The sequence below is a fragment of the Rhinolophus sinicus genome, linkage group LG14, assembly GCF_036562045.2.
Source record: "Rhinolophus sinicus isolate RSC01 linkage group LG14, ASM3656204v1, whole genome shotgun sequence".
NCBI lineage: Eukaryota > Metazoa > Chordata > Mammalia > Chiroptera > Rhinolophidae > Rhinolophus > Rhinolophus sinicus.
The window spans coordinates 28,055,080-28,075,096 of NC_133763.1; the positions used below are offsets into that span (position 1 = coordinate 28,055,080).

Consider the following 20,017-nt stretch of genomic DNA (forward strand, 5'->3'; position numbering starts at 1 on the left):
TTTCACCAAATAAAGATTCAATGAAATAGGACTACTGACGCAATTAATAAAACCTTAAGTGAAGTGTTACTATCTCATCTATATTGGCTGGTACATGAAGGTTTTTAAGGATAGATTGATTTATGAAAGAAAAACAATATAAGATAAACTTCTTTAGACTTTCAGCTAAACAAAGGTTCTTTTTTTCTTTAACTTTCTCCTCACTATATATTATAGGTTATATAAGGAAAAAAAAAAAAAACAACTACTTTAACTTACCATTCCACTGGAATTATTTATTCCATTCATATTAATTTTGGTTACAAATCTAACTGATGGAGGAGCTTCTGGGTATTTAGGTCCACATTCTACTTTCAGGCTATATATTCTGTTTTCATAATTTGTCTGGAAGGCAAAAAATAATAATAATAATATTCAAGTGCTAATAAAAAGGAAAAGTACAATGTGAATGTACTTGATATTATTGTGTATGTGATCAAGAATTTACTTTTCTATATTCAAATTTATTTGACCTACATGATTAGAAAAAAATGCAGCAAGCATACTTAAAAATAGAGATTTTATAAAATAATTCTACAAAGTCATATCAAAATGATCATAACTTGATTTTTGTGATACAATCAATGCCTGTAACAAATTAAAAGGAAAAAGCAAACCACTTAAATTCAGGTTGTACTAAAAAAGTTCACACTGTCGGGGGAGGGACAACTTGACTGTGTCACGCATACATAAAGGTTCCCATTCATCTAGGACAATTCTATTTATCCCTACTGTTCTAATGCTTCTTTTATGAATAGTGCTTCTTTTTATTCTCAAAATGGTCTGGTTGGACAATAAATTATATGGCTACCAACTTATATGGCAATCAGTAACTTCTAGCAAGAGGGAAAACACTATATTATACCATCTTACAGCAATAAAACAATTATTTCATGCCTCTTATTAGTTATATTTACATTACTATTTCATTAATTTTGTGGATCATTAAATTCTATTATCTGAATTCAGAGATAAAACAGTAAACTTCATATTTCCAAATCATTTTAAAATGGGGTTTCTTAATCGAGAAGTTTAACATTACCATTATTAAAAAGTCATTTTAAAGCTACCAGACTTAACTGCTTCTAGATTATTCAGGGCTTACTTTTCATGCCTATAACTAATTCTTCTTTATCCTTATGGATTTTGTTCACTTGATTAACTTACTGGTATACAATTAAAACAAGAAAATAAAAAATAAATAAAAGGAACAAATGTAATGCCTGTTGGTTTCTATAATAAACCTGGAGTGGGGGAACCATTTGCCTACAGATTTCACTTGCCAAAACTGACCTACAGTTTCCTTCCCCTTAAGTAAGAGTTATTCCCAAGTGGAGGTCAGAACTGGGATATTAAACTACTGTAATTTAAAATGTATTCAACAATCTTGTATATATATTAAATATTTTAATATTTAAAAAAAGAAACAGCTGTATAAAGCTCATCCAAGTTTAATGGCAAACATATTAATAATATGACCAGCACCTTTGATATGTATAAAAAGTACTAAAATCAGACAGAGCTCAAGGAAATCATCTAGTCTGTCGTTCTCCAATTTGGATGCACATCAGCTTCTCTAGAAAATTTTCTTTAAAAAAGATAACAATAATAATAATTATTATAATTATTATTATTATAGCCCCCGAGAAATTCCATAATGTTAAAGGTAATCATATGCCACCTTTATTTGTAATGGCCAGAAAGTAGGTAAAATCCAAATGCCCATGAACAGGAGAACTGATGAACATATTATGGTATATCCATACAGTATAATAATACTCAGTAATAAAAAGAAACACTACTACCACATGGAACAACATAGGTGAACTTCGGAGACATGCTGAGTCAAAGAAGTAGACTGGTAAATGCACACACTGCATGATTCAACTTATACAAAGTTCTACAAGTCAAAACTATGCTAGGGTGCACAAAATACTGGTTACAGTAGGGATGGGAATGGGAAGGAGCACAGGGAACTTTCTGGGGTGATGAAAATGTTCTATATCTCATTAAGGGTGTGAGTAACAAAGTAGATTTGTCAAAACTCCTGGTAAGATCTATGCATTTCACTATATGTAAATTATACCTCAATTAAAAAAAAAAAAAGTTAAAAATCTCTAAGCTAGCCTACTGATCTAATTCAGTGCTTACAGCAAACATCATCCTAACTTGACCCTTTGGGTTAATTTTTCTTTTCACCTCTAAATTTTAAGTTAACAGCCAAGTCTCTATTATCTAACAAAAGAGTAAAATAAAAAACAGAGTAGTAAAAGGAACTAATATGTACTAAGTATGTACTCTAGTCAGGTACTCACCTATTATCTAATTATTAATTCAATTCTCAAAACTTCTGAAGATGGGTATAGCACTTCTATTTACATATAAGGAAACTTAACACACATGTAAGTAACTAAACCTCTAATGCTAAATTCTTCAGAAAATTTCATACAAACATACATGGAAAAACAAAATTGCTAATCATATAAATCCAAACAGATACAGCAATAACACAAAAAAACAGGAATCTTAATCAGTAAATACATAAAAAATAAACAGCTCACAAGGAACAGTATGTTACGGTAAGAATTGTTCTATTATCCTGGCTGGATGTAGATACCTAAAGCTGAAGACAAAATTGCTCTAAATATAGCATCTTCTAAAGAGAAAACAACTAAAGTGAGACACCAACCCCAGCAGGTTTTATTAAATAGCAAATGAGTGATTGCTGTGGCCACTCACCTTCACCCAGTCCCACATGTTTCAGTGAGGAATATAATTGGAAAAAGGATGCCAAGCAGAAAATCAATGGGTGGTGAAGAGTCTGGCTTGGGAAGAATACTGTGCCTTTGCAAGGTACTTCCCTCCTGCCTCTTTCTGTTACCCAAAAAAAGTGAGAGGGTGCTCCAAGACTACCACCCATAGAAAGCAGAGGACCCACTGGAAGAGAAGCCTGGCACGGAAGTTGGCAGCATCTGCTCTATGTCCCCCTTGCGGAGCAGGCCCTGCCCTCTGTACAAGCTAGAACAGCCTTTGCACCACAACGGGCACAGCCTGGACTAGGGAGCTTCCTGCAGTTCAGCAACACTAGAAAAGGGCCCAGTCTGGACAGTCCTGCTGGTGTCCACAACTGGATGAGAGATCAATGGGAGCGACTCTTCACACTTGGGAACTGTGCTATGAAACTGCCCATAACAATCACTATGGAACTCATACACAAGCTCCAAAACATTCTTCAAGTTTAAAGTCCATTAGAGGTAGTAGCTGGGGAAAAAAACAAATCTAAATAATTTCAAATTCATACTCCATCAAGTTTAGACTGTCAGATGTTCAAACTATTTATTAAGTAAAAATGTTTGTAAATTATGAGGACTTTTTGTTTTTTTTAACCAAACAGACCATGGTAATAATGTTCACTGGCAGTGAAAAATCAAGGTTTTCATTACAAATAACAAGTTATAAAATATATCAAAAATTCTAACCATCAATATTATATTTCCTTTCTCAAAGTCTTATGGAAAAATCAGAGTGGGGCGGGGCGGGGAGAGTTTGTTAGTTCAACAGTGTGCACAAATTTTGCAAAGGAATACCAGAAAATATAAAACATACATTAATTTACTCTTTAAAGTTAACATTGCTAATTAACTGATCCATTTGTCTTTTGTAATAATCAATAGGAAAACATTCCACCCAACAGGAAAACAGGTGAAATGTTCTCATCACAAGATAGCAAACAGTAAACAAAATCCGACTAACAACTTTCAAATTTGTGTTCTTCCCAGCAAGTCAAAACATTACACAATACATATTTAAAAGACTCACTGCAGGGAGCGCAGTAAATGGGACCTTTGAATAAGCAATGGAATGTAGAAAAAAATTTCCCAATCTGAAAAAATTTTATGTAAAAATAAAACTTCATAAACTTAAGACCTGAGAATAAAACACAATGGGCATGTTGCCAGCAACACTAGAAAATACTGTCTGTAAGAATCATAGACTTTTCAATATATTTTATACATGAAGAAACTGAGCCCTATAGCATTTACATGGCAAGTCAAACGGCAGAGAGCAAATAGCAATGTGCACTCAATAGAAACCAATTTAGAAACTTTGTTATATATAGTGGGTTAGTAATATGTTACGTCAAAATACTGTTTGCTTTTCCCAAATATTCCCTCCATTTCCTCACCTTTTCTCCTCTCTATCTGGAATGTTCTCCATCCCCATCACCACCTTGTGAAATTCTACCAGTCAGTTTTTTAAGGCTCATTCCAAAGGCAACTTCCTCAACTGTTCAGCCTTCCTCAATTATTCCAGTTAGAAGAAACATATTCTAACGTCCCATAGTGAACTTTCTCTGCCATATTTAGAATCTGTCATTTGTACTTATTTTTTTTCTTCTCTACTAAACTGCAAACACCTTGATGGCAATGACCGTATCAATCTTTCCCCCACAATCCTCCAGAAAGTCAAGTATTATACCCTGCACATGGGAAGCATCAATAAAAGCATATAAAATAAATAAAAAAGGAGTAACTTTCAGTCATTATAATTATTTTAACATCAGTATTATAAAATGCTTACTCTAAAGTGAAGATAAGTATTAACAGAAAAAAATACGTAATTTATAGCACTGACCCTTGGTGGCCCAATAATCATGCCTGTCCACCTTGTAAGTGTCATATCTTCATCATCTTCAAGGCCCCAGCTAACCGTACCATCGCCTACTCCTTTTTGTCCTTCTTCAAGTTCTTCCAACAAGCGAAAATTACGAGGAACTTTAACTCCTATACAAAAGAATGTCAATGTAAATGTAAAAACCTCATAATTTTAAGTGCTACATATATTCAAATTCAGCTTTTTCCAAGTTAATCTTTATATATTATTTCCCCAAAAGACCAAATTGCCTCTAAAAAACATTGTGCCCCAGAAAATGCTGAATCTAACAATCTCTTAAAATGAAAACACTAAAGAAAGCACGGTATCATACATTAACAGAAATATAAAACATATATACAAATTCGTAATTAATTTTGTACTGACGTAAGTTAATCATAAGGAAATCATTATATAGTGAATAGTTGAGATTTCTGTTCTAGCCAAAAACATTGCAACAAATTAAGGAGCATGACCAGTAAGTTCATAAAAGTTCAATTTCATTAAAATATACTCTCTAATGATTTTTAAAGAATAGAACTATGTTAATCTTTCAAAATGCACTAAAAGGTACTATTTTCTAGAATGCAAAAGCAGCCCCACCCACGGTCCGCAGCCAGTCTTTTTCCTATTCTCATCCCTAACCAGTGGGGTCCTACCTCTCCTATGTCAGCACAAGCACATGATCATTAATCCTCACTTGGTAGTTACTTGATTTGAGAACAAACATCCTCATGAATATGACATTTTCCTAGGACACGTCCTTCACCCGTTTGCCCAAACCAGAGCAAACTATACACAATGCACAAACCTTTCTCACACCTGTACATCTCTAACTTTTAACTTGATCACTCCCTGCTTTATTTCTAAAATCTTCACACAGATATCCTTCTTGCTTAGAACCGCCCAGCCTTTCACAGGTTCCCCTCCCTCATTCTCACTAACACTGGTCTTTGGCATCACTTTGACCTTCAATCCCTGGTCCCAACCACGACTCTTCCAATTTATCACAACCTTTCCTAGGATTACTGGCTTCTCCAAAAATGGACCCTGTGGTCCTCCCTGTTCACAACAGCATCTAACATGAAACATCCTCCAGCCCCACTGAACAAGTCCTGAAAAAATTAGGTAAATGCCCTCAGAATCCTCTCTCTTTGGCTCTGTAGCAAGCATGTGTTTGCATGAGCTCTCTCTCTTGCTCTCTCTCTCTCTCTTTCTCTCTCTCTCTCTCTCTCTCACAAAACTGAGGCACAAAGAAGTGACATCTCCTTTAAAAAGACTGTCATTTTGTACTTCTGTCTTGCTGAAACCAAAACATCTTTCACTTACTAATGAAAAGCCAATAATTATTGTAACTTAAAACTAAAACACTACCCACTTTATACACTGAGCTTCATAAAAAAATGCTTGAAAATCTTGGGCCACAGAAACATGGAGCTGTTATGGATCACAAAAACAAGACTAGTCATTATTACAACTACTGTGATTATTAATAACCATTTGTTTAGCATACATTGTATGCAATTTTAAATAAATTATCCCATTTAATCCTAAAAGCAACAATTTTACACTTGTGGAAACTGACATTTGAAGAAGTTATGTGACCTACCAATTTCTAGACCAGTCACTCTTAACCATTAACCACTGCTTGTAGTATTATGTAATACAAGCTTCAAAGGCAGCATATTCTCGCACTGATCTAGGAGTCAGACTGCCCAGATCCAGTGCCCAGTTCTACTGCCCACGTGACATGTGACCCACAGCAGTTTTCTCATCTGTAAAACTGAGATAACCATAGTTTCTACCTCACAGAATCATTGTGAAAATTAATGGTAATCTACCTGAAACAATAAATGTTGGCCATAATCATTTTAGAGTCCATATTAAGTAGAATTACATAAAACTCTACTTACCGTCATCTAAAATGTGTGAGAATAAAAGCTTTTCATACAACCCTGTAGAGTGGTCCCTGGAAATTTTATCCTAAGCTGTAAGTTTCTATCCACATAACATTGGGACAACCGCTATTTTCCTATGGCTGTATAGTTATGATCTCCACAATATATTGCTATTGAATTGCTTTTTAAAGTAATCTTAAATGAGCTTCATTACCCTTTATAATTATGAAGTCATTCCCCAAGAACAATTCTAAACTTATGTTGAATTTCATTGCCTCCTTTTTATAACCAATTCAGTCAGGTAACCATTACAAGCATCCAAAACTACAAAGTAAACAATGTATAATTTAATGTTTCTCCTTACTTCAGTGCCGTAAAAGTGATAAACCTAGTTACTCCTAAACTTTTCATCATCTCTATATAGCATTCTGGGAAAACAGTTCTAAGATTAATGGACCAATTATTGGCAATGATAACATTTAAAAGGTTATAGCAGTTAAGACTACTTTGTTTTCAAAGTATAAGACTCAAAAACAAACAAACAAAAAATTATGACCTATATTTTCAAATTCAGGGCTAGGGCATTCTGGTTTTATTTCAACCAACCACTAATGCCTGTGAAGAGAACAAAGCCACAAGATGGGGATGTTGCTCCACAAAAGCTGCTGTGTGTACATTAGCTGCCTTCTAGATCTCTTGAATCTATGGGCATTTTTCTATAGTTCTGCTTGTCGTGTGTGTGTGTGTGTGTGTGTGTGTGTGTGTGTGTGTGTGTTATTTTTTAATAGTTTTAAATATTTTAATACTTTTAGCTTGGGATCTTCATATAAACACCACTTTCCAGCTGAAACTCTTTAAATGCTACCAATCTTTTAAGTCCAGAAAAACCTCAGAGATCATCCAGTCCAAAACCTAACACGTCAGAGGAAAGAAAATTATCACCAAAAAATGTTAGGTGATAATCCTAAAGTCACGTAGCTACTAGTCAGTCGCCAAACCAAGTCAAAAACCCAAGTCTCCAGGTTTCCCACTAATCTAGCCTCCCCTTTACATTACCATTACAATGAACTTCCACTAATAAGAGATAAGACAAAAATAACTGATAAAGTATGAATGCATACAACCTAGAAAACATGCTTCCAGTTTTTAATCTCAAGGATATCAGATGCCTAATCATTTCCCTTTAATTCCCACAATGCCAAATAAATGTGCAAAGATTGCTAAACAAACATTAGAATGTGTTTATTAGAAATAAGAATTTCCCAATTTTAATTCATAAATTTTAGTACAAATTTAGTTATAAATTTTATAACTTGAAACAGTTATAGGGGAAAAAAGCATTAATAAGACCTTGAATAGTAATAAATCTGTCAATCTATCCATATAAACATATGAGAAACAATAGCAAAGCAAATTTATTATCAGTTTGCAACTAATTATCTTTAAGAAAGTTCTGAACACTAAAAAAAGGATGAGAGGTAATACAGTTTTGAAGAGGGCAGCGTAGATTCGGAAGAATCTTGTTGGAAGACACGGATAGGGACACTCACAGTTTTTGACCTGATGAATCATCACCTACTCAAAAATTAAAGGAAAACACCTGTAGGAATGGAATAAATTTTTTTCTTACTTAGCAAACCCTTCTTTAGCTGGTCCTTATGAACACTCAGGTTGGCTACGGGTCCCTTTCCCCTCACCCCACTGCCCAGAGTGTCTGAAGAACTACGGAAGACAGTATCTGGAACATATATGCAGTGGGAACACTGGCCCTTCCAGGTTCACAACCAGCTTATGGGGTGGCCAGCCTGCTTACCTGCCCCCTACAGAGTTCTCTCAGGCATATGGGTTTCTGTCACTCTTCAATAAACCTGAGCCCGTTGTTAAGATGGAAGTGATGAAAAGTCCCTCCTGCTGCACTCTGGGAATACTGAGTTCCCCTCAAACCTCCAACAAGCTGCCTTAGTTAAAAACAACTTGTATTTATCGAGCATCTATGTGACAGACATTGCAATAAATTTTACAAGTAAAAGTATTTCATTAAATCTCATCTTGTAACTTATTAACATCACCATTTCACAAGGTAAGAAAACTAAGACTTAAATTAGTGGGTTGAACTCATGAAAGAAACTGCTGATATTCAGTCATCTTTTTAACCAACAGAAACAGTAATTTCATAAAGTTAAATCTAACAACATGGAGAATGAGTGGGGGAGTCATTTATTCTCCAATGCCTCCACATGGACCCAACTAGTCCTGGATAGCACTCACTTCCCTAACTATTATAGCTCCTGCTAAATTGTCCCCAGGCACTGCAAATCTAATGAAGATGAGGAGCATACCCTGACCAACTATGGGAGCAACTTTGACAAAATAAATCCTTTTCTGAACTCTCTTAAAAAGATTTCCATATAACACTTACTGGGTGTATTCAAAGCAAAATACTTCTATCCAGGGGAAATAACATAAACATCATTTTATAGTTTTCAAAGTACTTTCTCATACAGCCATCTATCTGAATACAGGAAAAATCTTTTGAGGTATGCTGAGCAGATACAGCCACATTTTATAAAGACCAAAGACATGAAGTGACTCACTTAAGATCATGGCAAACTAGTAGCTGAGTCAAAACTAAAATCAAATTTCCCAACCTGGGTACAACACTCTGTTCCTGTAAAGTACATCTCAAAATCCAGGGGGCAAAAATCAGGGAGACTACATAATATGTACAACTTAAAATACAGTACATATGAAAAAAAAACTGTTAAAATTTGTTATATAAACAAAAACACTAAAAAAGTTTTAAAATTTAAGCCCCAGAAATAGGGACTTATCTTCTAGCTTTGAAGTGCTTAAAATCATCTTAATAGAAGTATTTATAAAAGTTCTCTGTAATATTTCCTAACTCTTCAGAAATTTAATACTCAATTTTTTTTTAATCTTATCTCCTAAAAAAATTATGGAAACACCCATGTAGAGGGACACAAAGTAAGCAGCAAAATATTGGGAGACCTATATTTTGTCATCCATTTACTTTTATATTCATTCCTTCACTCTGTAAACATTTACTACTACTAGAGGCAATTACTATGCTAGGCACTTAATACTAGGAGGACTAGAACCTTTTTGCCTTCAAGAAATTTACAATCTATGAGAGGAGGACAATTAAAGAGACAGCACTACAATGTGAAAAGTGTTATGGGAACACCTAGAAAGGAGAACCCCAAAAGGAGACAAAGTCTCCTTAAAGAAGAAATTCTCCAGGTACACCATAAAGAATAAAAACCATATGTAAGATGTCAGTAGAGAAATTACAAAACATAATTTAAGACATAATTACAAAACATAATCAAAAAGTTGAATAAACAGGGCAATCTAGCTACATGAGAAACTCACTACAAAGATGTAAATTCTCCTAAATTAACCTATAGATTCTTTCCATTTAAACTGAAATTCCAATAGCATTGTTCCTAGAACTTAACTAATATTCTTACAGAAGACCTAAGAGGCAAGAGTTTGGAGAAGATATTAAGACTTTATCATCAACCAAAAATATTAAGATAATGCGAAATTAGGGCAGGAACTAACAAATAGACTAATGAGAAAGAAAAGCCTCAAAACAGATATTATTAATACATGCATATATGAAAACAGGATCTACAATAAAGGCATAAAAGTCAGCAGAAATCCAGATTAAAGGAGACTAGAAACACCAAATGTAAACCCGACTCATGTATCAGGGGGAAAAAAAACAATTAGTATTCTGCTTTAAAAAGCATTAGTTGGAAAACTGGCAGAATTTGAATAGGGCCTATAAATAAAAGTCTGTATTGGGGGCCGGACTGGTGGCTCAGGCGGTTAGAGCTCCGTGCTCCTAACTCCGAAGGCTGCCGGTTCGATTCCCACATGGGCCAGTGGGCTCTCAACCACAAGGTTGCCAGTTCAATTCCTCGACTCCCACAAGGGATGGTGGGCAACGCCCCCTGCAACTAAAATTGAACACGGCACCTTGAGCTGAGCTGCCGCTGAGCTCCCGGATGGCTCAGTTGGTTGGTGTATTGGTTGGATGCCCTCTCAACCACAAGGTTGCCGGTTTGACTCCTGCAAGGGATGGTGGGCTGTGCCCCCTGCAACAAGCAACGGCAACTAGACCTGGAGCTGAGCTGCGCCCTCCACAACTAAGACTGAAAGGACAACAACTTGACTTGAAAAAAAAAAAGTCCTGAAGTACACACTGTTCCCTAATAAAGTCCTGTTCGCCTTCCCCAATAAAATCTTAAAAAAAAAAAAAAAAATGTCTGTATCGATGTTAATATCCTGATTTTGACATACAGAGAATTATATTGTTGTATTTCAGTAAATACACAGTGAAGTACTTAGGAGGGAAAAGACATTATGTTTGTAACTTACTCCCAAATGGTTCAGAAAAAAATGGTCTCTATGTGGAGGGAGAGGAAAAGGGAAAGAAAGCATACACGCAAATGCATGCAAAAACATTAAATATTAACATGTCATGAATCTGAGTGAAGGTATATAGGAATTTTTTTGTACTGTTTATGTATTGTTCTGCAAATCCCAAATTAATTCAAAAGGAAAAGAAAAAATAGGAAGAGAATGGACTGTTTAGTTAGCAGTGTTGGAACATTTTTATCCACATAGAAAAATAAAATTAGATCTCTCACAGTGTACATAAAAATCAATTCTAGGCAGATTAATGCCTAAATATGAAGAACAAAACATAAATTTTAAGAAAACATGACATATCCTTATGACCTTGGGATATAAGAAAGGATTTCTTAAATAAAAAATTTTTTAAAGCACAAACTAAAAAATTGATAAACTAAAAAAAAGGCTCAACAAAAGGCAAATGAAAAGAACCACTGACTGAAAGATGGTATGAGTAACATAACAGGTAAAATGTTAGCATCCAAAATATAGAGAGAACTCATCCTATGAATTAACAAGGAAAAGACAAAAGAATAAGAAGGTTCACAGTAGAGGAAACAGGAATGACAATAAACACATAAAAAGATGTTCGACCTCAACAGTCATCAGAGAAACATGAATTAAAACCATAATGACTATCCATCAGATTGACAAATATTAAGCCTCGTTTAACGAGGATATAGAGATTGGAAGCTCATTCACTGCTGAGGTTAATACTACACTGGTACAACTATTTTGGTGAGGAAACTGGTAATAATTACAGAGATCCAGGCATAAAGCAAGACAAAATCATGTGAGTGCTCATAGGGAGGCAGGAACAAGAATGCTAACTAAGCATTCTTTCTTTCTTTTCTTTTTTTTAATTAATTTGGGAGACAATTGTTAGTAAAGTTTCATAGGTTTCAGGTGTCCAGTTCTGTAATACATCATCTATATATCATATTGTGAGTCACCTTCCATCACCATATATTTGATCCTTTTTACCATTATCTATCACCTCTTACCCTCTGGTAACCACCGAACTATTGTGCATTATTTCTAATAGTAAAATTTTAGAAAAATAAAAATCTAAGCATAACATGGTATAATCGATGACAGAATACTGTTACAATTAAAATCAAAGAATTAGAGCTACAAGTATTAATCAATGCTAAAATTTTAAAACATGTTGTTTAATGAGTGTATAGCTTCAGTTTTGTAAGATGAAAAAGTTCTGGAGATTGGTTACACAACAATGTTGATATACTGAACATTATTGCATTGTACAGTTAAAGGCATTTAACATGGTAAATTTCATGTTGTGCATATTTTACCACAATTAAAAAGAAAAAAATAAACCAAAAAAGCTTTACAGTCAAGCATAAGGACACTTCAGTCAATGACAGACTACATATATGTTGACAGTCCCTTAAGATTATAATGAGGCTGAAAAATTCTAACACCTCATGAGGTCGTAACAATCTAACATCATAGTGTGTAATGTGTTTGTGGTGATGCTAGTATAAACAAACATACTGTGCTGCCAACTGTATAAAAATACAGCACATAAAATTACAGTGACAGGTTATATCATCTAGGTTTGTGTAAGTATATTCTATGTTTGAATAGTGACAAAATTGCCTGACACATTTCTCACAATGTATCCCCATCACTAAGTGGGGGATGATTGTATATAAAGACCTTTATACTGTTCATGAGTACATACACTTGTAGCAAAAGCATAAAGATGTCTGTGAAATACACACCAAAATCATGACAGTGATCACCTCTGGACAAAGAGAAGGGGGCGTAGTACTTGGAAGGATACTGGTAATGTTTTATTTCTTCAAAAAACGACCTGAAGCAAAAATAATTTATTAGAATTTGAGAGAGCTGGGGTAGGTGTATGTGTATTCACAGGTTTTTCTGGTGTTTAAAATCTTTCATTTCAAAATAAAAGGGGAACATTACCAAAAATTTAAATTAAAACAGAAATGGAGACAATGGGACAGTGGTAAGCAATGAGTTTGGGAGTAGCAAAGTAGAAATGAGCAAAGAGCCCAAAATTGCCTGGAAGGCAGGGCTCAACACAGGAAGGGTACATGTGCTTACAAATTCAGACTTTACTAGCAGCATTGAGGATCCAGGAAGGGGTTTTAAACATAAATCTCATAGACTTGACAGAAAGATACGGAGAATAACCTGAGTTGTGATGAAAAACCAATCAAGAGAACAATCAAGGAAGAAATGTTAAGTGCTTCAAGTAAGAAAATTGTGGTTCATTTTCTCATTCTAATTCTGTGGCTTTAGTTATTTCCAATTAACCATTAAATGTCAACAAGCCAGGAACTGTGGTAGGCCAATGGCATCTACCACTGATAGTCACAGTCCCGACCCTCATGGAGCTTACAGTTTAAAAAGGAAGCAAGACACAAAAATCAATTAGAATATGAGAAGTGCTAAGAAAAAAAAAAGGCAACATGAAATTTTCATAAAGTGGTAGTTTTGCTTTACCACAAAACTAATGAAATGAATCTGGGCAAATAGTGTTTTCTTTTTCCACTTTGCATACTTCGATGTAAAATGTGGGACTAAATTAAATTACATCAATGATGCATGACATTTTGTCCACTTCAGCATATCTCAATGACCAACACATAGGAGCATCGTATAGGAGGGAGATCTACTGCACTGGGAGAAAGAAAAAAAGGAGCAGGAAGAAGAAATCCTGTTGCTTTGTCTCTGCCCCCCATCTCTATCTTGTGGTTCAGAATCCCCACTTAACCACAATATTTCTAAAGCCCCTTCCAAATTTAGGATTCTTCAAGGCCATGAAAGCAAGTTACCACAAACAGATTTTTAAGCGAAACAACCTATTTACTGATGCCTGAAATGCCTTTTGAATCAAAGATTAAATGCAGGTTTAGTGTTGTGCAATTTACAGTGTTTTACTCTTAAAAAGTCATGATTCTTTTATGTATTAACTCTCAATCAAAATAGTTAAGAATCATATCCTGTGGCAGATTAAAGACAGCCAATAATTCTTTGCTATTTCTTGCACTGAAAGGTGGAATTTAATTTTCCTCCCCATTTAACCGCCCTTCACTGCATTTGGAGCACTGATTCAGAGCATCAGACATGACCCCATCTCAAGAAGTTAAAAAAAAAAAATCAAAACAAAAGGCAAAATAAAATATAAGGTATAAAATTTTCCAAGTTAATTTTTAAACTATGAAAAACCCTATAATATTAATAACCAGTTTCACTGAACAAGTAGTAAGTGGACAATATATATTTCATAGATCTGAAATACAACTGCTAATTCCACAGGAAAATAAACCAAACACGAAAAATATGCAAGCTAAAAGAGTTATGATGTTATTACACACCCATCAAAAACTAACATAAAAAACATACTAGGGGCCGGCCCAGTGGCTCAGGCAGTTAGAGCTCCATGCTCCTAACTCCGAAGGCTGCCGGTTCGATTCCCACATGGGCCAGTGGGCTCTCAACCACAAGGTTGCCAGTTCAATTCTTCAACTCCCACAAGGGATGGTGGGCAGCGCCCCCTGCAACTAAAATTGAACATGGCACCTTGAGCTGAGCTGCCACTGAGCTCCCGGATGGCTCAGTTGGTTGGAATGCGTCCTCTCAACCACAAGGTTGCCCGCAAGGGATGGTGGGCCGTGCCCCCTGCAACTAGAAAACAGCAACTGGACCAGGAGCTGAGCTGCGCCCTCCACAACTAAGACTGAAAGGACAACAACTTGACTTGGGAAAAAGTCCTAGAAGTACACACTGTTCCCCAATAAAGTCCTGTTCCCCTTCCCCAATAAAATCTAAAAACAAAACAAAAAAAAACATACTAAACACAATGCTGGTAGAACTGTGGAAAAATTATATTGTACATAATTATATGAGGTGTGATCAGAAACTACAGTGAATGCTACTGCTGAGTGCCTACAACGGAAAGGCAGAAATCTTCAATATGGGAAGCTGTGCGGAGCTCGAACCTTAGTAACAGTTACAACTTGTTTAGTGCAGTCAGTCTTGTGTGAGCTACAGTTAAGAGAAGGTGTGTTTTAAAGTGTGCCATAAATCATGGATCACGAACAATGCATTAACATGAAGTGGGCAAACAGTTTCATCCTCCATCATGATAACTGCTCCGTGTCACACACTGCTTCTGCAGAGTACAGCACTTTCTGTCAAATAAAAACATGACAATGTGTCCTCATCCACCTTATTCACCAGATCTGGCACCGTGCAAATTCTGGCTCTTCCCCAAAGTCAAAATGACCATGAAAGGAAAATGTTTTGAATCAATTCAGGACACCAAGGCAGCCATGACAGCACAATTAAAGAAGCTCATGAAAGAGGACTTCCAGAACTGCTTCAGCAAGTGTCAAGAATGACGAGATAAATGTGTTCTAACTGAGGGGGAGTATTTTAATGGGGAGTAATGGCAATGTCTTTTACTGTAATAATTTTTTTCTTTAAATATTCACTGTGTTTTTTGATCAGACTTCGTATCTCCCTAATCAAGGGAGAATACAGAAGACAGTTAAAAATTCTCCAGAAAAGCAGCTAACAATGTTTGCTAGAGAACTAGGAAGGGATAATTCCCTTACAATAAACTAGGGGGTGAAGGAAAGTTAGGTAATCTACAATACACTCTTGTCCCTTTCTAGTACAAATTTTTAAGTAAAATTAGGAATGGCATACAGGTTTTGCACTCCAAATTCATCCTTTTGCAAATCAAATTCACCCTTTTGCAAATCAAATTCTCCTTTTTGCAAATCAAATTCATCCTTGTGCAGATCAAATTTTTCCACAAAAATGTTTTCTTAATCTTTGTAATAAAAATAAATCCAATGTTGTTATTGTTAAAATTAAACATTTTATTGCAGGTATTTAATAATAAACATAAAATACTTATTTAACATCAGAAATATTTATTTACTTATAGCTTCATTTATAATGGTTTTTCTGTCGCTGAGCATGGTAATTCCATATACATATTCATAAAATAATTATGACAATCTGTAGGAGTAATAGTTGCAATGGAATGATTAATAACATCTACTAAATATTCATGGTTTGATGGGTCAGCCAAAATATTTTTTGCACAGAACCTAATTTTTTAAAAAACTTCTTCAATGGGGTTCATCATTGGAGAGTATAACAGTAGAAATAATAAAGTGTGTCTTGTCTCACCAACAAGATCACATACTTGCTAGGTTTGGTGGAGGCTTACATTGACCAAAACAAACCACACTTCTTCCAGATTATCTTCATCCAATTTCTGCAATAATCTCTGAAGAAATTTGCAAAAAATATTTGAAGTAACCGTAGAATGTGCAATTACTTCATGCCACACCATTCCCTGAATGTTTATTGCTGCAATTAGAGAAACATTTCATCCTCTAACCATTGGCACTGTCACACGAGCTGGTGTATTAACTTTAGATTGCAGCTTCCATTTTTCAAAAATTAAGTTCTGCCCAAGAAATATTTTAGCTGATCCATCAAACCATGAACATTTAGTAGATGTTATTATTCATTCCATTGCAACTATTACTTCTACAGACCGTCATAATTATTTTATGAATATGCACATGGCATTACCATGAGCAGCAGCAAAAACATTATAAACAAAGCTATAAGTATTTCTGATGTTAAATATTTTATGTTTATTAAATATATGCAATAAAATGTTTAATTTTAACAATAACTTAACATTGGATTCATTTTTATTACAAAGATTAAGAAAACATTTTTGTGGAAATTTTTGATCTGCAAAAGGATGGATTTGATTTTCAAAAAGGTGAATTTGATTTGCAAAAGGATGAATTTGATTTGCAAAAGGGTGAATTTGATCTGCAAAAGAGTGAATTTGATTTGCAAAAGGGTGAATCTGGAGTGCAAAACCTGTACACTCTAGAAGATGTGAGGTCTTCTCCTTACAGAGAACACTTAAATGAGTATGCTCTCCTCTGAGCCTACGATGCTGCAGTTAGCTTCCAAAGTCAGAATATCATATGAAACAAAATGAATAAATATCCCTCCAAATCATATTAAACAAAAATCCCTCCAAATCACTGCTTGCATGGTAAACACTTCAGAAAATTAAAGACTTTTCAATAACATACGTACTTCGTCTCAGGAAATAACCACCTACATCAACACTGTTGAGTAAACCAAAACTTATAATTTGCGTAGCAGGTGACACTAGCATGAATAACAAAGAGTACGCCAAGCTATGCATTGCTTGCATTTTTCAATAACATTCCAGTTACTAGAGTGAAAAATCTATGGCATAATCACAGCACTTACAAAGAATAATCTGCTTGGAGTATGCCTGATATCTGGCTATATAACTTTTTTTAATGTAAGGTTAAACCTCACACCTGGCAAAGTAGAGCTTAGACTCCTACCCTCTATCATAATGGTAATCATGTAAAATAATCATCACCAAATCATCAATTAAAACATACATTATGTCAACATACTTTTAAAACACTCAGCTAGATGATGAAGTACATATCAAAAGACTGAATTTGCATCCTAATAAGATAGGAAAAAAACAAATTGAACTTTATCAAAACTTAAAATTTTTTGCGCTTCAAAGGAAACCACCAAGAAAATGAGAAAAACCTACAGAATGGGAGAAAATACTTACAAACCATATATCTGATAATGGACTTGCATCTAGAATATGAAGAATTCTTACAACTCAACAGCTAAAAAAAAAAAAACAATTAAAAAATGAAAAAAGGATCTGAATAGACATTTCTCCAAATAAGATATACAGATAGGTAATAAGCACATGACAAGATGCTCAAAAAACATTCATCAGGGAAATGTAAATCAAAACCACAATGAAATATCATGTCACACCCTCTAGGATAGCTAGAATAAAAGAGTCAAGCAACAAGTGTTTGTGAGGATGTGGAGAAATCACAGGACTCTTGTTCACTGATGGTGGGAACATAAAATATTTTCCTTTTAGAAAACTGTCTAGCAGTTCCTCAATTAAACAGTTACCATAGGAAGCAGTAATTTCACTCCTAGGTATACACCCAAAAAAATAAAACAAGCCCATACAGAAACTTGTACACAAATATTTATAGCACCATTACTCATAACAGTCAAAAGGTGGAAACAACCAAATCAACAGATGAATGGGTAAATAAAATGTGGTATACATAAACAATGGAATATTATTCAGCCATAAAAAGGGATGCAGTACTGATACATGCTGCAACATGGATAAACTTTGAAAACATTGTACTAAGTGAAAGGAGCCAGACACAGAAGACCACATACTATATAATCCTATTCATGTGAAAGTTCAGAATCTATAGAGACTGAAAATAGATTAGGGATTTCGAGGGGATAAAGGGGGAGGATGGGGAGATATAGCAGTGAAAGCTAAAGGGTACAGCATTTCTTTGAGGGGATAAAAATGTTCTAAAATGATTGTGGTAACGATTGAACACACTTGTGAATACACAAAAACCACTGAGTTGTATGTACACTTTCAATAGGTTAACAATATGGTATGTAAATTATATCACAATAAATGTATTTTAAAAAGCAAAGTAGAAACAAGTAACTCCCTGAAACCAAACTCAATATTCATTTACAGCTCCATCTCCTAGGAGCTTCATATTTCTTATGACCCATCACGCAAAGGTGCAATCAAGGACATCGTGAAAAGGACTGGCCTTTTTCCACAGGATCCTAATAACCATTTGAAAACCCTTGGAGAGAATAAGGAGGCCAGGTTACACAGCAGTTGCTGTCTTCCCAGGCCCACAAATCTTGGAACTAAGTTCTTCCTATCTGATAAACATACACAATCTTATCCAGAGGCACCCTATTTGGGAAAGAAGAAGAACGGGTATAGAAGGGGGGTGGAAAGGATCAGTATTTAATGTCCTAAAGGGTCACTTTATGAGCAATACTGGAAATGTTTAAGATAACTCATCAGGTGGTGATTCCTACTTCTGATACAGAAATGAGCTTCTATAAACCCCCTCACAGGGATGCCAATAAACTCCCGTCCCCTCCCCAAAATAAAATCTGAGGGAAAATCTGATTTATAACAATCACTAAGGGAACAATTTATATATATATGTATGTGTATATATATATATTATATATATATGTACATATATATGTATGTGTATATATATATATATATATATATATATATTTGCCTGCAATACCAAATGTGTGTGCACACAAAAAAGATTTTTGTAAATGTGTACCAATATTTAGCCACTAAGATCAGTCTTCCTAAATTTTTTGTTATTCTTTCAACACATTCATTCTTTAAAAAAACATGTAGTTTTATTTACTTATAATGCCATTAGACTCTATCAAGGTGTCTTGATCCTTAATGGCATTTATAAATAACATTGGGTTCGCACTAAATGAAAGCAACCAAAAAGTTTATAGAATAGTGTGATACAGAAAGAGCATCAAAGAATGTAGAATCAAGAAACTAGCTCTGGACTCATCAAGCTAAACAATCTTGTGAAAGTCACTTCATATCTATATTACCATTGCTTATGGCCTATAGTCTAGATGATCCATAATGTAATTTCCATTAGAATAAACTATTTCAACATATATAGAGACCAATATAAGGCCATAAGGATTTCTCTCCTTCTATGGTTTGAAACTTTGCTGCGTTCCAATTGAAACTGTAAATAATATCTGCTCTTACACAAATCAGCTAAGAATTTGTAAACAAGAATAAAACATTTTCAAACCCTGTCCTGAAGTCCGATCTATTATCTCAAAGATTTATTTATAAATACATTGGCTCTTTAGGTCAACTACTTTAACAAACTTTGAACACTGAATTTTATTCTATTTTTTCTAGTCTATCTGCCTCATATCTGCTTCTCCCAAATAATTACTAAGTGGATATTTCCACATTAGAGCAAGCTCTGCTTTTTCCATTATTTCCGTATGAGGTTGGACAATTAAAT

General features: G+C 34.7%; 1 protein-coding gene across 4 annotated transcripts in view; it reads right to left on the bottom strand.

Moving 5' to 3' along the window:
- The window catches only part of UBE2V2 (ubiquitin conjugating enzyme E2 V2), a 41,551-nt gene that overhangs the window by 10,105 nt on the left and 11,429 nt on the right, over positions 1 to 20,017 (bottom strand). For 3 of the 4 annotated variants that reach the window (XM_019718434.2, XM_074318463.1, XM_074318464.1), the window contains exons 2-3: positions 4,675 to 4,823; positions 259 to 384 (exon numbers count right to left, since the gene is read on the bottom strand). In XM_019718434.2, the coding sequence (XP_019573993.2) occupies positions 259 to 384; positions 4,675 to 4,823 (275 nt within the window). Of the gene's footprint in view, positions 1 to 258; positions 385 to 4,674; positions 4,824 to 17,694; positions 17,756 to 20,017 lie in introns of all 4 variants that reach the window. The other variant, XM_074318465.1, reaches the window with a different exon arrangement.